Raw genomic sequence first — 23,261 nt, forward strand, 5'->3', positions numbered from 1 at the left:
CTCCCACCTCCCTGCTCCAGCAGGGCCATCCCAGAGCACAGGGCACAGGATTGCCTCCAGAGGGTTCTGGAATATCCCCAGTGAGGGAGAGTCCACACCCTCTTTGGACAATCTGTTCAGTGCATGATCACTGCACAGGAAAGAAGTTCTTCCTCATGTCCAGGTGGAGCTTCTGTGCATCAGTTTCTCCCCATGACTTCTTGTTCTATAGTCTGGCACCACCAAAAACCTGGCTCCATCCTCTGGCACCCTCCTTTCAGATACTCAGACATTGATAAGGTCCTCTCAGTCTTCTCAAAAGGCTGAACATGATGTGCAATATTGTTTTTACATTTCACACTTTACTGCCAGGAGTTTCTTCTTTGAAGGAATACAAGAGTTTACCCTTTATTCCAATTAATGTTTCTGTGCTTGGTTGAAGGTTTGTAGCCTTTCAATACCTGCTTTCACAAAAGATCACCTTCTCTGTTGGAGGGTTTCCTCCACTGATTTTTTTTACTTTTCCACTGATTTTTTTCCAAGTTTTTTTTCACTAGAAAGGTTGATAGGAAAGATCTCCATATCTATTTAAACCAGGTCAAGAAACCAAGTCATGTAAGGTAAAGAAAACAATTATATTCGTGCCTAAAAAATGCTAGATATTGCTTCAAGGAAGTAGAAGAAGAAATTAATCACCACTCATTAAGTACTGCAAGTAAAATTAATCATCTGTCTAAAGGTTTAGTATTTGTTATTTACTACTTAAGATCCCTCAGGAAGAAGAAGAAAATAAGAGCTGGAATACTTTGTCCACTGCACCTCTAGCGAAAATGAAGCAATTGACTGGTCTAGACAGCTATGACACCTAACTTTTAGGACACTAAAGAAAAGGTTCATTTTACCTCAACTAACCAAACTACAGCACTTTGTAGATGCCTTGTTTCCAGCAAAGAGAATGACCTTCACCCTAACCAGTGAATTCCAGTTCCCACCAGTTAGGGAGATTAAGGAGTTTTAAACCAGTTAGACACTGCCTGGTCAGGTTACTCATTATGTGCCTTGTTCCCTTAGGCCCTTTTTTAAGCTCTGGAGAACAGAAGAAAAATGTTGTGCTTGCTGTGGAACATTTTAGTACTGAACAACCTTTTTTTTTTAAACTTAAAAAATGCAAAATGCTTTTTTTCCCCCCATTCTCATCTTAAGGCCAGCTCAGACAACAGACATTTGTTTAGAGAGAACAGACTGGACTTCTGGTGAAAGAATGAACAAATACAAAACTTCACTTTGTCAAAGTAAGCATGGAGAAAATCAACTACAGAGCACAAGTCCATCAGGAAAATTTAAAAGGTAAGTTTATATGATGGGTGGGGGGAGAAAGAACAAGGGGGTTTTCTGCTCATACTCAAAGATGATTAGTAGACTTGAAACTGAGAATGGTTTTATTAACTTTTTTGCAATGAACATATCTGGATTTTTATGTTAGTGATATATATGCAAGAAGGAGAAAAATCTCTGTAATAAACATAATAATTGTCTTTTTACTAGTCCTGGGACTAGTCAATCCCCTAGCAAATTTAAGCTTTGGGACATCCAAGTATTAGAGATCTAGATTTTGAGGCAACAGCCTGGGTCTCCACAGTCTCACCAGAGGCTGAGGCAAAGCAGCTGCCGTTACTGCAGTTAGTTATGCCTTCACTGCACTGATGCCCACACAGACTAAATTAAGAAATCATACTTAAGATATTTGTTCTATAAATATCTCTTTTTCCATTTAAATGCACGTGTAGTCCATTTTAAGTATCTCCTGTGACAAAGTGTTTAATTGCACTATGCATGGAACAGGTCAAAGAAAATATACCAGTCTCCTGAAAAGAACAAAGTCAGACAGGGAAACCCTCCTGAATTTAACCAAGCTCTTACACTCTTTTGTTTTTTATGTAAGCAAGTATATAAAATTATCATATATCTTGATCACATTTTGCATTGTAACTCTCTGCATTACTTGGATACACAGCAGAATTGCAAAAAATAAAAAACATTTGGGAAAAAAAAACAAACAGAAAAGTAAAACCACAAAAAAGGGGGATCCATTCCCTAATCTAGTAGCATTCCACACAGACTGTGGAACTGTGCTTGCACAAGAGGACAGAGGAAGAAAAATGACAAAGGAGAGGAAATCAGTACTTTAACTAAAGTACAGCCTGTTATCAATTCATTGCAGAGTTAGATTATTTCTTTTCTGAGGCCAACCAGGCATCAGTAAGTGCTCACTGGATGCATTCAGTCCCAGCTCAGGAGATATACTGCTTAAACCTCAGAGATTTCCCCATCCCACAGGAAGGTAAAAATCCAAAGAGCTGCAATTCTTTAAGCACTGACTACAAATTTATTTAGAAGCATTTCCAAAGAACAGCAGAGGATGGCTTCAATAAAGAAAACAGGGTTTTTTAGACAAAATTGCAACACTATGATTTAATGAAAACAAAGATAAAGGCTAGATTCCTTTATGCCTGAGTGACAAGCCAAGCAGATGTCTTTCCTTTCTAAAGAAACTGCTAGTGAAAGGGTCTGGACTGAATATGCTAAAGGGTGCAAGTACAAACAGAGGTTATTATTCTGTGTTAAAATGCTGGTTTCCTTATCAGAATGGTGAAACAAAGTTTGGCGTAACACCTTGAGCCCTACAAATTCTGCATAGTTTTGGTTTTTAAGCCAGGTACATATCCAGGTTACCCTGTTAAAAGAATTCCTCTAGATAAAGTAATCCAGAATAACAATTTAATTGCACTTGTGTTTCTTGGGCCAGAGAAAATTCAAGAACTTTATCCTAGGACAGTGTTAAGGAATTACAGGAACTTCCCAGTGAGAGAATGTAGACAGTATAAATGAGCATCTCAGAAACAGCAGGCTTATGCAGCAATGCTATTGTCCAAGATGTGAAGCAACAATTTCTGCCTGGGCCAAAAAATATCTCATCTGTGAGAGGAACTTCAGCCTTTAGATCCAAATTCTAGAACTGTGCTTGCCAAGGTGTATTATTTAACAAAAAACTGCTTCCAGCCATGAGGGAAGACAGGACTGAGTACTCTGAGCAGGACTGCAAAGCTGCAGTATCTGGGCATCAGCTAGAGCCATCCTTATCACAAAAGGTGTCAGGTCAAAACTCAACACAGCTGAAAGCCTCCTAAAAACGAGACCAATGCACAGCAAAATGGTAGAAAAGAACATAAGCTGGTATTACCAAGAGGTTCTGAGAGGACACCCTGGGCATTAAGAGATCTTTTACAGGATTCTGTCCTAAGCAATAGCAAGGATTTGAGAAAATGGAGCAACTTTGCTTTTTACTAAGCCTAATAATTCCTGCAAAGAGGGTGAGGGAAATTAAGTAATTTAAATACATATGGCCTGCAGTGAGTGGCTGCACATTTTGATCTTATTGCCTTTGGAGTTTCAGTGGTTTTTAAGCTCCAGCATGGTATGACCTTTCATGACTTTCACAGCAGACCATTCCTATTGTCCTTCATTCTGCTCTCTGTATGCACCTAGATAAAACAATCCTTTCAGTTTAAGGCACAGCAGGACTGTAGCTGCTACTTCAAAACATCCTAAACATTTACAGGGAGGTAGCAATGCAGGGGTTGAAATGGAGATGCTAAACATCTTCCACAAAGCACACCCACCTTCCAACATATGTTAGAAGAGATGTGTTGGTAAGTACTGCTCAAGTCACTTTGGCAGGAGGGAGTTTTCTGCCTCCACTCTGTTATTGATAGTTCACTCACAGTCCTTTCAAGCACTGAATTTGGCAAATGGTTCACCCCACAACTGCACACATGGTCTAAACTTCTAAAATCTCTAAAATCTTCTAAATCTAAAACTACCAGGCTCTTTTTCAGATTGGTTCACAGAGGTTTCATGGAGTGGTAAAAAGAATGCCAGGAGTATTTAATTTCACCTTCATAACCTAGATCTCTTTCCACATTATAGAACACCAATCCTCCATTATCAGCTAAGACAGGATTGTGCTTTATTTCCAGGTAACATTGTCTTGCCTTCATTGAAAGCTTTCCTTAAAAATTCTTCACATTTTGTTTCTGATTCGTTTTGTTTTGAAAAAACTGCTTTGCAACTACACTGAAATGAACAACCCCAAAAATACCGAAGCACACAAATGTACATTTCACTTTCTTTACCTTCCTGTCCTTTGCTACTTCTGAAATAAAACAAGATTTGCTGGATTTCATATCAAAGTGTATCTTAAGAGCTCTCAAGCAGTAAATTAAATAGTTGGGGAAAAAAATTGACCTATAAACTTGATTTGTGAACCATCAGAAGAGTAGAAGAGAAGGTGGAATTGGACAAGCCAAAAAATTGCCAGTGTTTGTCATCCACTGAGAATTTCCACTGTCAGCCAATAACAATGGGGACAAAGGAGCACCACACACAAAAAACAAGTGGTAAGTGGAACCCTGGTAAGTCTCTAGGTAACTTTTGCTGCTGGCAAGTCCCTACAAAGCTTTCCAGTTATGTACTTCAAAGAGCAGGGAATTTACAAGCCTGAGGTTGTCTCAACAGCTGATTCTCAGCAACATCCCAGTTCCTAGCAGTGGGAACAAGCAGGACAGTGACATTAGTTACATTAGGACAGTGACATTAGGCAATGTCCATGCAAATTTTGCTGCTTTGGCTCTGTCCAAGACACATCCATAAGCACAGCAAAAGGCACCACTGAGACTGTTCTAGTGAGATACACAGCTTTCTTTCACTGATCCCAACTGCTTCCAGGACAGACTGTGCTGTAAACTAGACTTTAGTCTAGTTCTTAAAGTCTATTTAGAAAATTACAGGTAAGTTTGCCAACACACACACAAAAAACTAAACCAAAAAACCCCAACTCTATATTGTATATAAATTAATATAAAAAGTTATTCTAGCATCTGTGCAAAACACTGAAGTCACCACTTATGCCTTTTTTCCTCCTTCTTCTGTGCCCCTCCAATACTTCCCTGAACAAAAGGGATAGTCTTATTTCACCAAGTCTCTCTTCAGAATTCATTGCTTCTGACATGAAGACTCTTCTCCAACTCTAAGTCAGGAATTATCTGACTTTTGCAGTGTGAGGCATCAGGAATAAGAGAGTGTTTTATTTTTTCAAAGCTAGGCAAGGTGTTTATTAAATCTGCAACTTCTCTGAGATAACATGCTCAAAAAAATTAACAGGAACTCATTTGTTTATGGACAAAGAGGTAAGTCTGGGTTTTTTGTTGGTTTGTTTTTTTTTTCATTTGCACATATGCACAGGTATTCTGAGAAATCCAATATGAGTTTTCACTTCCCCAAGCAGCCACCTCACTATTGTTTCTGAATGCTTAGGTCACAAGGTTGAACATGTTTGTTTCACTGTACTGGTACAGTCTTCACAACAGGTATCACAGATTAAATCTAGCCACACCATGCTGCACATTTCTAGCACTGCAGTTCTGCCTCCTGCACTCAGGCCTGCATGTTCCTCTCAGTCTGGTCAGATGGGCCAGCTCTAATCCCTTGATTGCCTTCTCAGCCTTATTTATCTTCTCCCACAATGCCTCCACCTCCACCACTACACTTGCCCAGTACTTACCAGGGTGGAATAGCTTCCTGCTATTTATCAAGTGCTTCCACTTCATCATTATAAGAAGTGGCCCCCAAAACACAGGAGCTAAGGGCCACTCAGGATTCAATGAACTATTAAAATCACTCTAGGCAACTGGCAGGCAGCTAAGCCAGTGCTCAAATCTGTTATCCAGCTTTACTGCAGAGAACCAGTTCCTCTTCAAGACAGAACTACTTCGACCATCCCCCAAGTGGCTTAGAAAATAATCTTTTATTATTCTAGTGCATTTATTTTTTCTAGGTTGATTTGGGGGACCGGTTTCTTCATATTTTTTTTTCTTGCATTATGATAGAAGAGTATGAACTCAAGGCAGAACTGTTCCACACTGCCTTCCCCAACAAACCTTTGACATGTACCACTGGGACTTTATCTCCATCTACTGTACACAAAGACTCAGATTGGGCAGGGCCCACTCAGTTAGTAGAGCCTCAGGTGTTAAAACAATCAGGTGGCTTTTGCTAAATGCTGCTCCCAGTTTTTGAAAGATCCCCCACTCAATGCTTTTAAGGTGTTTTTTAACAGTCCATTGTACCTCTCCACTTTGCCTGCATGGTAGGGGATATGGTACACCCACTCAATGCCACGTTCCCGAGCTCAGGTGTTGATAAGGCCATTCCTGAAATGAGTCCCATTGCCTGACTCCATCCTCTCAGGGGTACCATGCCTCTTTTCAAGGCCCAGGATGGTGCTACCCTGGTAGAAACAATTTTATTTCCACTCACATATTTTCCAAGCTTCTGACAGACGTTCAATGAGTTCAACCACCCTGTAACTTTGCACTCATGCCAAAATAATCTCTTTTCAGGCTTTTTTCCCCACACAGCACTGGTGCTACCGAGTTAGACCACCCTGTAACTTTGCACTCATCCCAAAATAATATCTTTTCAGACTTTTTTCCCCACACAGCACTGGTGCTACCCAGCTGTAGTTCTTTGCTGCTAGCAGCAGCAGCTGCAGGCTCAGCAGTGAGGAGGGACTTACACTGGTGACTCGCCGGTAGATCTGCGCAGCATTTTGGCACTCGGAATAGGGATATTCAGACGTGGCCATCTCTAGCATACACATCCCAAAAGCATAAACATCAACGGACTCATCATATTTCTCCTCATACATCTCGGGGGCCATGAACTCTGGGGTACCTTAAATTAAAAGAACGATTCAGACTCTAAATGTCTCAAAGCGAGCAGAGGCTGCTGCTGGCGTTACTCACCGCAGGGGCAAGCTGGGCAAACCTGTGAGACAAGAGAAAGTGGAGGCAAAAAGAAGAGGGAGGAAACCCTTAGTGACTCTGTTGCACCAATGTACTTTGTGAGTCTTCCATTGCAAGGCCTTTATGGAATAACAATGGCATGTGAGAAGTGATGCATTTCCCTGTTTAGGTATGTTAGTTGATACAAATATCAGAACAGACTGGATTAGCCTGAAATCAAACAGGAAGGGAGGGGATAAGAAGAGGGAAAAACTGTAGACTAGCCATAGGCTGCAAACCAAATACTAAGGAGAGTTAAGGCACTTACCTTTTCTCCCTGTAAGGAAAGAGCACATTAAACCTTGTTTCATAAATTACCTGACTGCCCTCTGCTGCAAAAGAAGTAGTACTGGTAAGAGCCCACAGCTAGTCTCTGACCTGGTGCACTCCATCTACTTGCTCAAGTAGAATGGTTCAGGTAAGGCCTTGCAATGAAAAGCTCTGTTGTTACAAACAAAAATCTCCGTGAAAAGAGGATAAGAGGTAATTTTCTGCAAAGGCCACTCACCAGAGCCCTTTTCTTCATATACTTACCTTCCCACCTGCAGTATATTTATAGGCCTACTGCAGATACAGGCATTAGTGAGGGACATCCTACAGTCAAAAATACTCAGAAATACAGAGAGATTGAGTTACAGGCATAGAGCGTGAGATTCAACAAGTCCCATTTAAATAGTGTGCAGAAAATTATTGCCCAGTGAAGCATCACAGATCCCCTCTGCAAACAAAGGGACTGCATTGTATGATCAGATCAGATTTACTTCAAGCCAGAGATGCAAGTTTGCTTTTTGTAAATTTAAGCACAGAATTATTTCCTGCAGACACCAGATTCCAGAAAATTTACAGATCATTCTACAGCCCATTGCTTGTTTTCACCAGGCTAAATCAAAAAAAATGTAATTGCAGTCATTTATCCAAAGGCTAATCATTAACAAATAACTATGTAACAGATGGTAATTTTCCAGTGATAAATTTGAAGATATGACAAATATGCTTAAGAAATTATGGTTTTTAACACCATTCTTTTCTTCCCTATTAATATTTTGACCTGGTTAAGAAGCAGGAAATATTTCAGTGACAGCTTGCAAGAAAATTTACAAGTATATGCCATTGATCCCAGCTAGGAATCTGGCACAGGACTGTTGAGTAATCTGAATTTTAGCAAGCTCTAAATACTGAGAGCGAAAGAAACTTTATTCCCTGCAGTCTACTGACCCAACTATAAAAACAAAGCTGATAAAACCAATTCTTTCCAGAATTCACAAGAAAGATTATACAATTTCTGAAAGAGTTATGAATGGATACACAGGGACAGAGCCAGAATAAAGCACTATTTCCCAATGCACCCTCCTAACTCACACAAATCCACATTCTACAGACTCCCTGAGTAAGGTGTTATACCACAGTCTGTGTTATTATTTAAATATAATATTGACTTTCTTTGGTATTCCTCAGTTTCTGATACATAAACCCCTGGTCACAATGAAAAAAAATTTGGCCATATGAACTAATGCTACACTAAATAACAAAATGTTGTTTGGTCACCAAAATGCATTTGTACATTTCTTGAAGCAGCATCACATCAAAGGTAAGATTTTTATGTAGCGAAGAGTGGTTTTATCAGCAGTGTTGCACTAGATTGTTGGGCAGGACAAGAACTCTATATTCTGAATTAGCTAATGTTATAAATATATAAATAACAAAAGGACAACCAAAAATTTCAACATGTCTTGGCATTAGGAACACAGAATGATCTCAGCAAGCAAGAGACAAAGCCTACATATTTTCAGGCTTTGACCATGTACCTTTGTAAGCATGTTTTCTAGCAAAGTTCTTAAAACACTCAAGTCTCCAAAGAGGTAGACTGGCTCAGCAGCCTCCAAAACAGGAGAGGCTTACCTATCACACTTTTGGCAAAAGAAGCTCGTTTCAGGGTTGCCAGACCAAGGTCTCCAATCTTGACTGATCCAGTGGGGCCAGTAATGAAGATGTTGTCACATTTTAAGTCTCTATGAATGATGGGAGGAGTACGTGTGTGCAGGAATTGTAAGCCTTTCAGTATCTGACGGCACCAGCTTCGTAGCACTTTAATTTTCATCACTTTAAATCTTTTCAAATACCTAATGAAAAAAGTAACAATAGGTTAAACAGATTCTGCTAACAAACAGTAGATTAAATCATACCATTTGCTGTTTGGAAGCAAAGAAACAGCAATTAAAGACATTCATAAATTCAAACTTCTATTTTAAAATCCACCTGGGCATTTCATTACTTCAGAGGAGCTAAAGATGGTTCCCCTCTACAAAACCTATCCCCTTTCTTCTAGCCAGCAGACTATAATGATGAAACAAAAATGTGAAAGCTTGGTGTACATAGCTGATAACACCTCTACATAGAAAATCATTCTTCAGTAATTAGACAGTTGGATTGCTAAATTTCAAGGCACTGCTTCAATGACAAATAACTCAAGGTTCATTAATTACAGTTCTTCACCTATTTAACTTCTCCAACACTTACAACCTCTACCTTGATTAATTATAACTAGGTGGGAAGGTGGGTCACTAGATCCAAAATGTTAACAACCAACAAAGTACAGAGCTGTGGAAAACTACAAGAGCTCTGAAATCAAATCATTTGTCTCTCATTTACAAGAGCAACCAAGCACTCTGTTCAAGGTTTCCACATTACATTTTACATCTGCTTCAAATTTACCCTGTGGAGTTAGCAAGATAATTAGAAATTCTTAGAGATGCCCTCCCTGGTGCAGGACAGGGTTTGACCACCTGAATCCAACTGGTACTATGGAGAGATGGAAACAGGGCAGAGAAATCTTTAAAAAGGCTCAGTCAAATAATTGAGGTGGAAGAGTTCATACATAAGTCTGTATTCCTTTTGCAGGTAGGATGTAATCCAACCTTAACTGTTCTATCTTTGCCACTCCTTGAAACCCCATGTAGGAAGAGTCAAATTTCATACCAAAAATATTTTTCAATGAGCATGAAAGACTAACATCTTATTCTGTTACTTAACTTCAGCAGATTAGAGATGCCACAAGGTGAATAACCTCTGACAGTTTTCAAGTGCTCTCCAGCAGGGTTTTCTCTCAACCTCTATTTGGGTAACACAATTTGAAGTGAAGAGCTGTTTTATTCCTTCTGAAAAAGTACAGGCCAGACTGCATGTAGAGAAAGGACCTAGCGTGCTCTGTAGAGCAAGGACTTTATTCTTGTTCGGTCAGAGTCTCAGATAAAGATCAGTTTCACACTACACAAAGACTGCTGGTAAATTCTGTGACCAGCATGAAGTCTAGCCACTGCAATCTTAAAACTAAAAGCAAGTTGTGTTCAATTATTCCATGGTAGTGGTCAGTCTCTTCTGCAGATTCACTTAACTAGGAGATACAGTCCCGATGAAATCAATCGGCTCCAACACAGAAATGCAGTGTATTCATCCCTTTTACTTTAATTTCTCCACTTCTAAACAAGATCTGGAAAATCAAGTTGCTAGCAATGATCCTGCTGTGAAAATAAGTCTGTAAAAGCAATTGAGTCAGTTCCAGAGGAAACCAGGTGTCAGAATGTAAAGGAAAGCAGGGAAAAGCCAAGCCAAGGAAGGAGACAAACTGAAGGAGGTTCTGAATCGCATCAGCAACCACTTGAATTCCTGCTATTGACACAACCCTCATTCATCTCTCTTGAGCCTGTTCCAAAGATCACATGGTAGGGGCACTTCAGTTCAGCATCTGGAATCCCTAATTACATTCTTGGTTACAAATATGCTAGTCCACTGCCAGCTTTTCACTGTTAAAGGACCTGGATCCAACCACCACCCAACATTGTGCAGTGTGGCTGTCACTGTTCCATAACGTTAAGTGAATTAAGTCACATGTCCCTTTGTGCAGAAAACAATTTAAAAATGGAAGCACATACAAATACACAAAAATAGACAAGCCTTCTAGGCAGTTTGTTTTCACTTTTCCTACTATCATAGAAGAACTTGGGCTTGAAGAGACCTTGGGAGGTTTCCAGTCTAAGTTTCTGTAATTACAATTACACAGAGTTGAAGGAGCTATAGGAATCCTTACTAAAATAAAACATGAGAAAATTCCCTTTAAGACACCACCATATTTGTATTCTGTTCACTTTTTTACATCAAGTGACAAGAATGTCTATGTCCCAAGTACCAAAAGAAGAAAGCATCACTTTTATCAAATGCAGGTAAGGTAAACATTGAAAAAAGATATGGAAGTAATATGTCAAATATATGCAAACACAAGTGTACAGGAAAATGCCACAAGCACATGAAGTACTTAATTAAGGCACACCTGAAATCTCCCATACACTTCACACCTCAAGTCTCAAGCAAAGTGGACTAGAATAAACTAAATCCCAGTTATAATACCAGCTGTACAAGAGTAGAGAAAAGCCCTAGCCAGAACTCTAAAGTTTAAAGGATTCTCAATTAAAGAGCCTATTACTTTTCTCTGGATTAAATAAAAAGACTTTCTTATTTCAAGATACAAAATAATCCTACAGACAGAAAATCTGGGGTATTTCTTCCTACCAACAGCCTACATTATAATTGTCTATTATTACTTCTTCATCTTGCTTATGATACCATGTAAACCAATCCAAATATTAAAATCTGTGAGAGGGATAAAGGAGTAAAAAAGAGAGAAAAAAAATTTAGCACTACGCATTTAGCAGAAAATTAGGTAAACTTTATTTAAAGGCATCAGTAGAGAGGTGCAAAACCACTAACTTATTACTTGTCTGAAAACAGCACATTAAGCAGCACATCTGTTATTTTACCTGAAATATCTTAACCTGAGAAATGTCTCCACTGAACACACACCTAAAGAATGTTGTTGCATCCTTAGCCATCCAGTACTATTTCAAGAGACAAACACTTCGCTGTAACTGCAGCCCAGACTCCCAGAGAGCCATTTTTCTTCTTAAGAATGTCCATTTGTAGCTATCAATAAGCATGGTAAAAAACACAAGACATTCACAGGCTATTTCAGCCAAAGGCAAACTGTTTCCAGCTCCTGCAGCCTGCTTATACATGTAGGGTGTGAATGCCTCTCCAAGAGTGAAATGGGCACTGAACAAAGTGAGGGATGCAGAGCCCCTTTATTGCAGAGCTGGCAGCATTACCCCAGCAGAGGGATGGTGGCTGGAGCTCAGAGCCCCTTTATTGCAGAGCTGGCAGCTTTACCCCAGCAGAGGGATGGTGGCTGGAGCTCAGAACCCCTTTATTGCAGAGCTGGCAGCTTTACCCCAGCAGAGGGATGGTGGCTGGAGCTCAGAGCCCCTTTATCGCAGAGCTGGCAGCTTTACCCCAGCAGAGGGATGGTGGCTGGAGCTCAGGACAGGCTCCCATCGGGGCAGAGAGCAGAGCCCCACGAGCCCCATGCACCACTAGAGGCCCTCACAGCAGCTGCAGCCCCAGCACTCTGCTTTTAACTCGGCCTTCAGCACACCACGAGGTGCACTCAGCTGCCTCACAGGTCCAAACTGCAGGATTTTTATCTGAAGCTTCAGCAAGTTTCAGATAAACCAATAGGTGGTGAATTTTTTCTTTTTTACATGTTATTTATATTGTGGTAACAGCCAAAACCTCCCAAAAGAGGTGAATTAATTTGAGCTTTGAACTTTATGAACTAGCTCATCCTAAATGGAAAGCAGCTGGAGGAAAAAAAAAACAAAGAAATTCTGAGAAGTGAAAATTAAGTATTGCCCTCCTGAGCTCTTAAAATCCAAAAATCTTGTGCACGTGTTTAATGGGACATCACAAGCTTGCTAAGTTAAAAGATGTTCTACCATGCCCTGCAATGCTAGTAATGCTCCTCTTAAACAAGAATGTTCCTACAGGAGGTTATCCCTCAGCAGCAGGGCTCTGTTCTCATCTAAATTTCTCCTACTTCTAGTGCTCTAGTGTTGTGCTAATGAAACTGAAACGCTGTGACTTGTCTGAATTTACTTACGTTTTTAATGTTCCAGACGTCATGAGTTCTGTCACAAGAACAATACACTTTTTTCCTTTGACTGTAGACTCCCAGGAATCATAGAACCTGACAATATTGGGGTGCTGAAGCCCTTTCAGCATCCCAGCTTCCTCTTTGAATCTTTGTCGCTCTGACTTGGACAGCTTCCGATCCTAATGAAAAAGAAAAGGTGCATCAGAAAGTTTTGCTTGATTTTCTTATTGAGAGGCAGCAACTTGAAAACAGTTAGGTACACACAAGAATCACATGTCTTAAATGCCATTTGGTTTGCAATTACCTTTAAATATTCTGTTTTGAACACATTCTATTACAGTCTTTCTATAATATATTGCTTTTTATAATTATAGTGCTCTCAGGGTTAAGAGCTGCACGGCTGCAGATTAACTCCTCTTTCTTCTTTCTCTTGCTTTACTACTCCTAATAAATTTAGCTGTTGCCTGACTTGGGGTGAAAAGGGGATATAATGTCTTGAACACTTGAATGTTTGAGAATGAAATCAGATCATTTAACCCCCCTCATGTTGTACATTGCAATAACTTTTCATTATTCCTAGATGTCTGCTCAGACCACTGGTTAACAGATGGGATTAGCCACCCATAGAGGGGGTTAAGCATTAAACCTCTGTTAACATCCAGTATGTTCTTGTAGCTGTAGACCATCAAGTGAATGAATTGGATTTTCTTTGATTAAATGCAGAACCTCATGATTGAGCAAGTTTCCTGAAATCTCATGTCAACAAAACCAAAAAGTTACAAAAGTAACTCCCAGTAGAGACAGAAAGCAATCTTTTGGCCAGAGGCAGAACACAAAACAGCATTCCTGGACTGTTGTGCTGCAGCTGGCTGGCAGCTATCACCAGGACTTGGAGCAGCTATTACCTGAATGAGCAGCACATCTCAAAGAGAAGATGTCTCCTTGTTCCATGCAGTGTTCTCAGTTTACCAAAGCATGTCCATTGCACTGCTCACACCAGTCTGACTGACTGGCACAAACTGGATCCATATGCAGTTTGCATTAAAAAACCCAAATATTTCAGGATGTTCTTATAGCCAAGAATTTCAGAAGCATTGTTTCTAAGTTATTTAGCAATAACTGAAGACCTATTTGTCAGATCTGAGTAATAATTTTAAGTCACTTGATTTCATATTGTCTTTTCCATTAAAAGGAGGCAGTAAAAACACACAGGATTTGGTTATACTCCCATTGTGCTCCAGACAGTAATTCCTCTTCCTTTGTTTACAGGTCATATGTTTTCTCAATATAATTCAGCCATGTAATATCTAAACCATCCTACATTCACTAAGACCATCAACTTTTTCTAAAAGGTTCACAGAGTATCTTCAGACATGGACAAACTTCTTTTTCAGATGAAGCTCCAATTTTCAAAAGTATACAATTTCCCTGGGTAAAAGTCTGAAAACAGGTCTGAAATCACCTCAGGGATCAGTTTCCTATTGGTGCCTAGAATGTTACTCATCCTTACAATTCTCAGGAAAATGCGAAATCCTTATGTATGACTAATTTAATCCACAGACATCAAAAATCATTCAATCCTACAACTACTTCACTCTGCAGAAATCAGCATTACCACCTCTTCCCATAAGCATATTTGCACAAGTTCTGATGTGACATTTGAAGGAACATTCCACCAACAATTGAGCATCCATGTCTGTTTAGGTGTTGCAGGAGCTTTTATATGTAATTAGTACTGTCATTTGAGGTGCCTTACCCCTCTAATAGCATTCCTTTCACTACAATGAACAAGGCAGCACAAGTTCTGTTGCACATCTCGATTTTAACAAATTCAAACTGCTGATGCAGAAAAGCAGTAAGCTGCAATAGGTACAGCTGACCACACACACATGCACCAGTGCTTCAAACAACACAATCACAATATCATCTTTCTTATAGAAAAATAAAGCAGTATTCTCAGCCTCTGCTCTTGACCCTCATAATTCACTTTTCTAAGCCACTGTACTTTGCTGCAAATTCAGCTACTGTATATGGTCATTATACAAAGAAGGCTGCAATAATTACTTTTCTATCACTTTTAAATAGTGAATGTGAAAACCTGCATTCATTTTTGTCCAAATCCAAGATTTTTGATACACATTTGGATTACATTTCTTTTATTGGGTGCATACTAACAAGTTACCTACCACAAACACGGTTAACCAGTTTTAGACCTACATTTAATATCAAGTCAAGGCTATTTCATTTCAGTCTCATTTTAACCCACATAACCCAATCTCCCTTCAGGGCTTTATTCAGTTTTCCCTGCCCCTGTACTACTGTCCCCAAATAGAAAATACCAAGTGCTAATCACCCTTATCAATGAACAGAGTCCTAAGAGGCACTCACTCACATTTGGACTCATTTCTCTCCCTGCTCACATCCATGGCAGCATCATGTTCCTGCAAACACAGCTGTGACGTCCAGCACAGACACTCAACACTTCAGTGCTGGCATTAAAACCCCACCAAGACCATGCAATAGCCTAAGTAAAACAACACTGCTTTGAAAGTCACAGTGCCCCAGTGATCTGGGACAAGTCTGGACAAAGCACAGGCCAAAAACTTTCACCCAGGAACACAGCTATGTTTTTGCAACCAAGGAAACCCTGCACCCTTCAGTACATAACTGCAGCAGCAAAAGGGAACATTAAACAGAGCTGGAAGAAAAAGACAGAGGCCACTTGTTCCCTAAGCCCAGCAGTGCATACTACCTTTTACTGCCCTCATTTCCTTGGACACACAACCCACACCCTCATCTGTAACAGGTTTTTATATTCTTCTCCTAAAGGAACACTAATGCTAGGTTACAGAACACTGCCAATATACTTTAAAAGAACCCACAACCCAAACATTGAGGAAAATACTGAGTCTCCTGTACAATTATACCAACCAAGTCTGTATACACAATGACTGGTTTTAGCTGTACATATTACATTCTAATGCAACTTGCAAACAGTTGGCCTGTAGGCCAACATACAATTTAAAATGACAAGTCCATTTTCAAAACCTGAGCAATTAAAAATATTAGACAGCAAGATCTCCCAGGCTGCATAGACACAGACTAAAATAGAGCCTATCCCAAATGCATGTTGGCATCCTTTGAGTTATTAGCATGGGCAAAAGTGACAACTTCACCTCATGCTTGTTCTTGTACAAAAAAATGCAACTTAAGCAGCTGCAGCTACTAAAATATTGAAATAAGCAAGTAAAATAGAGCACTGTATGTAATTTGGGAGACTGAGCTGTTACCAGCCATGTTAGGTATAAATAGCTCAGGAAAAGCAGGGGAATGAGAGTATCTTGGCATCACATGGAATCCAGAAAGTAGCTGTACAGCATACTGGGGCAGAGAGAAAGAAGCCATCATCACTTAGTGAAAATGAAAAAGAGTGTTTTGTGCTTTCTTTTGGGAAGGGAACAGTTTCCACCACCCTCAGTTATAGCTGCATACTCCAAAAGACTCAAGCCCAGATGTGTTTTCCCACCAAGGCAGCTCCTGGGGGCAGCACTCAGGATCCATCGTGGCCTCTGAGCAGGAACCTGCAGGACCCTCAGCTGGATCTCCACTTCTAAAGATGTAATGAAATCTGTGGCCTATCACCCAAAATCTGCCCTCCTTTTGCTTAAATTATTATAAGCAGATAAGCAGATTTATCCCCTGCAGCCTCTTTCCTATAATTCATGGTCTTAATATGTACATAGATGAACCATTTCCACACGTATTTGTTGTTTTCATGTGAAAGCAGAAATATAGGTTTCACAGATTAACATTCCAGTTTCACCAAGTACAAGATCAGTTAGACAATTTTAATATTTTTTATTTTTTTTTAATCAAACAGCCAAAAAATAAAAGTAGAAGGACTCACAAGTAGTGTTCCATAAGCCTAGGAAACTTAAACAATTTTATAAAGAAGCCAGCACTTTAGAACAATTAGTAATATACAGCCTGATATCCTATCCTTCAAGGACCAAATCATTTTGGAATTCCCACTAATAAAACTTAAAAATGGACATACTCTCTCCTTTCTTGTTCTTTTTTTACCATAAGCAACCTGAGGCAGACAAGACAAAGTCCTAAATCTAGAAGTTAGCAAATCACATTCTTGTAGTAGCTCAGCTGGCACATGCTGAGCAGATATAGCCCAAATATTTTTAAAAATATACAAAGCTGTCAACCTATAGCAGAGCTTGCTTTCTAAAATGGATTTAACTACCTTATAAAATAGACAGCATTGTTCCTTCTAAACTGATAGCTTCCCTGGAGGACCTAAGTGTCACATCCCAATCACTGGGCTGCCCTTTGAACAAACTGAAACAGATGCATCAAGCCTACTCTGTTCATTTCATTCATTCCTTTCCACCTACATTAAATTGTTTTGACAAGCCAGGACACACAGCAAGGCGTCCCAGCACGTGATTTGTGGTTCTGCAGTGCCAGGGGCCTGAAAGGAGACGAGCAGCAAATGAAACGATTGTTCAGCTCAGAGGATTCAATAAGCTTTTTCTTGGCTGTTTCCACTTACCCAAGTCCTTCCCATCAGATTTGTTTTGGTCAGGAAAGAGCTATCAGAGGTGTTTACATTTATCAATGTAAAACAGGGATCTTGGGCATTCATGATAAACCAGGTACAGGTTTACTCTTCCACTCATTTCCTTCATGTACAGCAGCATGAATTACATGCAGCATTGCTACTACCCTCTTTCCACCCCTGTACCTACATGCTTTATGTAAATAAAAACAAACCAACCCAAAACAACTCCTTTCCCCTCCTAAGATTAGCTACTCTACCAAGCCAGTAAACAAAAAATGCCTATAGTCCTCTGGTGGTTTGTTTCAGCCAAGACTTACAATCTATTCAGCATCCTTAATCAGGAAAAAAAAATTACATTTCTGGCACCTAAATTAAATTTCAACTGGGAGATTCACACAGTCACTGAGCCTATGGAGTAATTTCCCATGTATTTTCCTTTCTATCTGTCCACAGACAGAGTTCTGAGTTCTGTCCTGTTCACATGAGGACAAGAAATGCCACATCTGCAGAGCACATCCCAGTGCCCAGCCCAGAGAGCAGAGGAGCCTCCTCAGCCAGGCACTGCACTCTGCTCACATCCCGTGATCTCTTCAGCCAGCCCAAGCTCAAGCAAGGCTCCCACTGTTTTTACTGACACCAAGAGGCCTGAGCTGAAGTCTGGGACAATTCAGCTGGCATTAAACAGACACAGTTTTGCACTGGTGGCACACTGCACCTCACCCTCACACACTACAGGATACCAAGCAAGTGGCCACCAAGAGAAATACTCTACATGACAGGAACTACACCGGCCAACTCCTGATATACATCCTCCAAGGTGATTTTCCATCCTTAACATGAAGGACAATTTACATCACTCAAGTGCTGGGGAACCTTCATGCACAGCAGAATAAACCAGACTCAGAAAACTTCCCATGATCTCCATCTACAAATAAGCAGACTCATAAGCAATATAGGTCAACTTTAAACTGTTTGGGTTTTGGTTTTCAAAAAAAAAACCCAAACTCAGTAGATGAGCTGTTACACAATTTAGAACTCTTCCATCTTCCACAAATATTAGGAAGATAAGCAGTAAACAGAGAAAGACTGGATATTTCATATAGTACAGGTTTTACTAGGTTTCTGCATATTCTACCACTAGATCCAGAAATGATACACAGTGCAGGGACAGTTGTTTTGCAGGGAGGGTTAACTAGACTACAGCAACAGTATGTAGTTTCCATCCAGACATGCAGTAGAAAAATTAGCAGCAATGAACTGTCTTCAAGTGATGCGATCTGTAAATGTACAGCCATGAGAGACTTCAAAGTGCTGCTGAATTATACATAGTCTGAATCACAGGCAAGGTGAATTATCTATCTCTGCTGGGGTTACACTGAGAAGCACTTTGTCAGGCATTCAAATGTCTGAAAATCTGAGTGAAGACACTGCAGCTCCCAGCCTATTATTTGGAGGAATTAGTAGCACACAGAACAGACAAATGTTCTTCTGTGTGCATTTCTGCAGCATATGAGAAAGGCTTTGCAAGCCTTTAAGCAAGGTTAATGAGGGGTCAACAGAGGAGAAGCTAGCAAGACTGTGTTCTGATATTCAGCACTGTTAATGGAACTGAGGCTTTGTGGGCTGCAGTGTTCTCATCCTGAAAAAATCTAGCAGTTAAGAGGAAAAAAGAGCACAGTAACCACTGAGCTAGATTAACAAAATATCAACAAAGAGTCCACTGAGCTTAAAAATCACCCAGCATCACACAGTTGGTGCCTAGAAATGGAAGTCTCAGTGCACAAGCACTGCATCTACTTCTCTGCACCAACACATAAACCACTTAATACTTTCCAGCATTAAAGACTAGGTAGAGAGATAAAAGGGAAAGGACTCTTCAAAATGCATCCCTGCACAGCAAGAGAAAAAAAAACTGATCAAAGATCTGCACAGATCCTTCCATCACTCTACTGTCTACAAACCACTGAACACAAAAAACTGGTTAAACAGAGCTGAGCAGCTGATGTTCCAAAAGTACATATCCAAGGTAAAAAACACCCCAGCCACTCCTCATAAGGCTTGTGCTCTGGAGCCACTGCCAGCTTTGCTGCTCTTCATGACATGCTCCAGCACCTCACTGCTCTTCTCTTGGTGAGGCACAGAACTTCCCAGGCACTTTCCTGCTCTCCTTAAAGAGGGAAGACAAAACTTCTGACAGGTAGCAAAACACTATGCAAGGCCAAGGTAATGCTTATTGAAAGAATTATTTCACCTTGCTCCTTGGCAAGTCTCCACAAGAAGAATCAGTTTTATATAAGCTACAGACAATCCTCATGAAGCATGGAAATAACCTGAAGAAAGATAACACTGAATGTAAAATATATATCTAGCACAATAGAAGAGAATAGGCTTGAAACAGTTACACATTTTAAGGTTTCTGATTAAAGGTAAATATTTGCTGTAGGTTTCCTCTTACATACGGTATTAAAAAACACTTTAACTTTCAGGAAAGTACACAAGTAGTCAACCTAAGACATTGAGGGATTATTCCCATTGCTTGTCAGTGTCTTGGTGAAAAGCACCTGCTTTCTAAATTTTTCACCACTGGTTACGTGGAAGGCAAAAGAAAATGGGTAAATGATTTGATAATTCTCTTCTCTCTGCTGGCATTTCAATGCACTACAATAGTAACTAAGTAGAAAATTCATTGGAAGATGAAGTAATTTGTTAAAAACACAAAAATTACAAGTGCTGCTTGTCCTTTCCTTTAGAATTGTTGCAGTTGAGTGATACAGCAAATGTACACAACTTTACTTATGCTGCTCAAATGTTAGAAACTATGAAACAAATTATACATCATCTGACAGATAAATGATGGTAGGAGGAGGGAAAGGAGGGAAATGAAACCCTAAATGGTCAAACAAAAGGAGGACAGAAGTCTTCATCAGTCACCAATTCAGTCTGAGTAAGTCAATTATACATATCCTGAAGGAACTTGTACTTCATCTTTGTCTCAACACTGAAGGGGAAATATCTGCAAACTCCAGCCCACATATGTGACCAAAAGATTCCAGCACCACTCCCCATTTTATCCTGTGATTGTCTCAGTTTTGATGAAGCTGTGACTCACCACCACAGGCTAAGGGGGCAGAACACCAAGAATTCTGTTCCTCTGTGCTCACTTTCCTGCTTTTACATTTCCAGCAGCCTCTGTGCCACCAGTAGCAGTAGCAGCATCTAAGACACCTGGTGGCAGTAATGTCATGGACTTTTAACCTATGCTTGAAGAGACATCCTCAGCAACAATCTCCTGGGAACAGAAAAGGATCAGAGCTGATGTCTCTGCCTGCTCGCACCGAGTTCTGGCATGGTTGCAAATACAATCTCCATCACAAACACAACAGCAGAAAAACACTAACAGTAGATGAGAACGTTTCTTCTTTATATAAGGTCACCAGAGTCTTGCAAGTACACTTCCCAATAACAAACTTTATCTTTGTTACAGCAGCAGTGTGGGAATTTTTCTTTTCAGCAATGCCAAAGGTGACCACACTGCTGGGATATTGCACTTGGATACCATTTGCAGGATTAGATGGAAGGCTCATGGCCAGTGCTCACCAGAGACAGAGAGGTGCAAACACACAGCTTCCAAAAATTCAGCCAGTGTAGATTTTTAGGTTACTCCTAAAAGTTTAAGAAGCATTCATAATTTGTACAAAGTCTCTATTGGATGATTGCTTTCCAGATCTGTGTTATATGTGAATATACACATTAATACACACCTGTACTGCTCCTCTCCCAGTCTCTCACATCAGCAGCACCATCCTTAGGTAAAACAAGTTGGCTGAACTCAAACCTGAGCCAAATACCCCTTCCAAAGAAAACAATGACTGAGCTGTACATCATCTAATCACAGTACATTAAATACCATACTCTTATTTTACCAAACCAATTACATACCTTCCTTCGCTTGCCACAAAATCAGAAAGCAAAAAAAATTTAAACAGCAGATATGAAATCTAAAGCTTAGACATGACCTCTTCTGGAATGTTCCAGGTCCTCAAGAATCTGGACTAAGAATGGCAAGCAACTGTTTAGGCTTCAGTCATTTCTATTCTAGGGTTGCTCTAGGCAGCATTTGTGTTTCCTTACGTAGAAGTCTTGAGGGAAAAAAAAAAAAAAAGATGGCTAAGATTAATTCAATTTATCCATTCTGAGAGGCTGAACATTAAGGGACAGTAATAAAAATGCTAGGCTATACAAAAATAATCAGTAAAAGAACAGAGAGCTCGTCTGTTTATTTTGAATTTTAAATTGTTATTTGATCCATGGAAGATAAATGGATAAGTTTGCTTTCTGATAGCAGTTCTCAACAAGGCTTATGTTTATTACATACAGCTTATTAGAGAACTGAAGTGTTGGCTGAACTGAATCCTTGATGAGCTATTAACCAGCTGGACCATCAAGTCACTTGGCTCAGATGCCTCATTAAAAGTTTCAAAGTGTGTGTCAGCTCACATTTTGCACTGAACTGATGGTTTTATCAGTGAGAAGGTACATCAAATCACCTCAGTTTTATTTTACTATGAAAACCCACTTCTCCACTCAGGGGTGACAATCCTTCAGTAAAAAATGCCTTCTCTACAGTTCATTCTGGTGACCTCACAGATTTAGTAACTCAATGCATTAGAAGTGCAATTGTAGTTTTATTGTTTTATGTATTTCTGTATGGCTCAGAGTCCTTTTATGAGTAGCTCCATGTCTAAAAATTAGGGTAAACCCTTCACTGCTTCAATTTAGAAAATCAAACAGATATTACAATTCTTCATCTCATATTCTTCACAAAGCTAATGGCAAATAGGAGAAGGTAGCTACAGCCACTTTTCAGCATGCTGGAAAGTTGCATCAATATGCTGGCTGGAAAACACCCAGGAGTATCAAGATGACTGCAAGAATTCACTAATAATGATCACAGTAAGGGTTCAGAAGAACTAGCAGTGCCTCTGAGCAGCTCCCTTCCAAAGATCTCAGCATAAAGCCCAGGGACAAGTATCAGATCAGCCTTCCCTGGCTCCACACTCTTCCAGCTGTAAACCAAACTCTCATCAGCCTACAGTACACACTGGCTTTAACACTGCTATACACACTGTGTTTGCAGCCTGGTTACCCTACAACAGTTACTCTTCCCAGCTTCCCTCCTTTTCCTGCAAACACATCCAAAAAAGTACTTTATTTAATTTACAAAACTGTGGATTACTATCAGTTATGACAGGATGACATATGAAGTGTAGGCCAAGTACTGGCAGCCAAGAGAAAATCCTTACAACAATCACCAAAAACTCCATGCCAGACATCTCTCATTCAGAGACAGATCTCTCATTCAGAGATCCTTCAGGGATCCAAGAAAAAACCACAAATAATTGCCAGGTGTTCTGCATGTTCTTGCAAAACAGAAGAAATCAAAAAGGGATCTCCTGTAGGGAAAGACTAAAGAGATCCAGAAACAATGAGTTTAAAGGGGTGACCAAAATTTGTCCTAGATGAGAACTCAGAAATACTTCCCATAAATACCAGTATTAGTAGCAGCATTTCACAAACAAAGTCCTAAAACACACTGGGGAAGCACCTGTGATCTACAGAATGCCCATCTTCACCTCAGGGTTCTCATAAAGGGAAGCATTAATAACTGTTCCATGCTTACCCAAAAGGTTGACTTATGAAATCAGTTTCTTGCATCACTTGCATGTTTACTACAGAGTTCCACAATAACACCATATACATCAGAGACAATCCACCAGGGCTGCCTCTAAAAAATTACTCATAAAGTCACAAATATTGCAGACAGTAC

The 23,261-nt window shown here is 39.9% G+C and overlaps 1 protein-coding gene and 1 long non-coding RNA gene across 15 annotated transcripts in view; one reads left to right on the forward strand and one right to left on the reverse strand.

The window, feature by feature from the left end:
• WNK1 (WNK lysine deficient protein kinase 1) overlaps positions 1-23,261 on the reverse strand; it is a 97,468-nt gene that overhangs the window by 53,194 nt on the left and 21,013 nt on the right. For all 14 annotated transcript variants that reach the window (XR_010027495.1, XR_010027496.1, XR_010027497.1 and 11 more), the window contains exons 2-4: positions 12,868-13,040; positions 8,781-9,001; positions 6,614-6,771 (exon numbers count right to left, since the gene is read on the reverse strand). Coding sequence is in view for 11 of the 14 variants with exons in the window: in XM_063153896.1 (XP_063009966.1) it covers positions 6,614-6,771; positions 8,781-9,001; positions 12,868-13,040 (552 nt within the window). In the remaining 3 variants the exon portion in view is untranslated. The remainder of the gene's footprint in view (positions 1-6,613; positions 6,772-8,780; positions 9,002-12,867; positions 13,041-23,261) is intronic.
• On the forward strand, positions 1,110-20,054 carry LOC134417090 (uncharacterized). Its single transcript, XR_010027498.1, has 2 exons — positions 1,110-1,326; positions 17,888-20,054. It is a non-coding gene; the product is annotated as an uncharacterized LOC134417090 (long non-coding RNA).

The sequence above is a fragment of the Melospiza melodia genome, chromosome 4 (assembly GCF_035770615.1).
Source record: "Melospiza melodia melodia isolate bMelMel2 chromosome 4, bMelMel2.pri, whole genome shotgun sequence".
In the NCBI taxonomy this organism is placed as follows: domain Eukaryota; kingdom Metazoa; phylum Chordata; class Aves; order Passeriformes; family Passerellidae; genus Melospiza; species Melospiza melodia.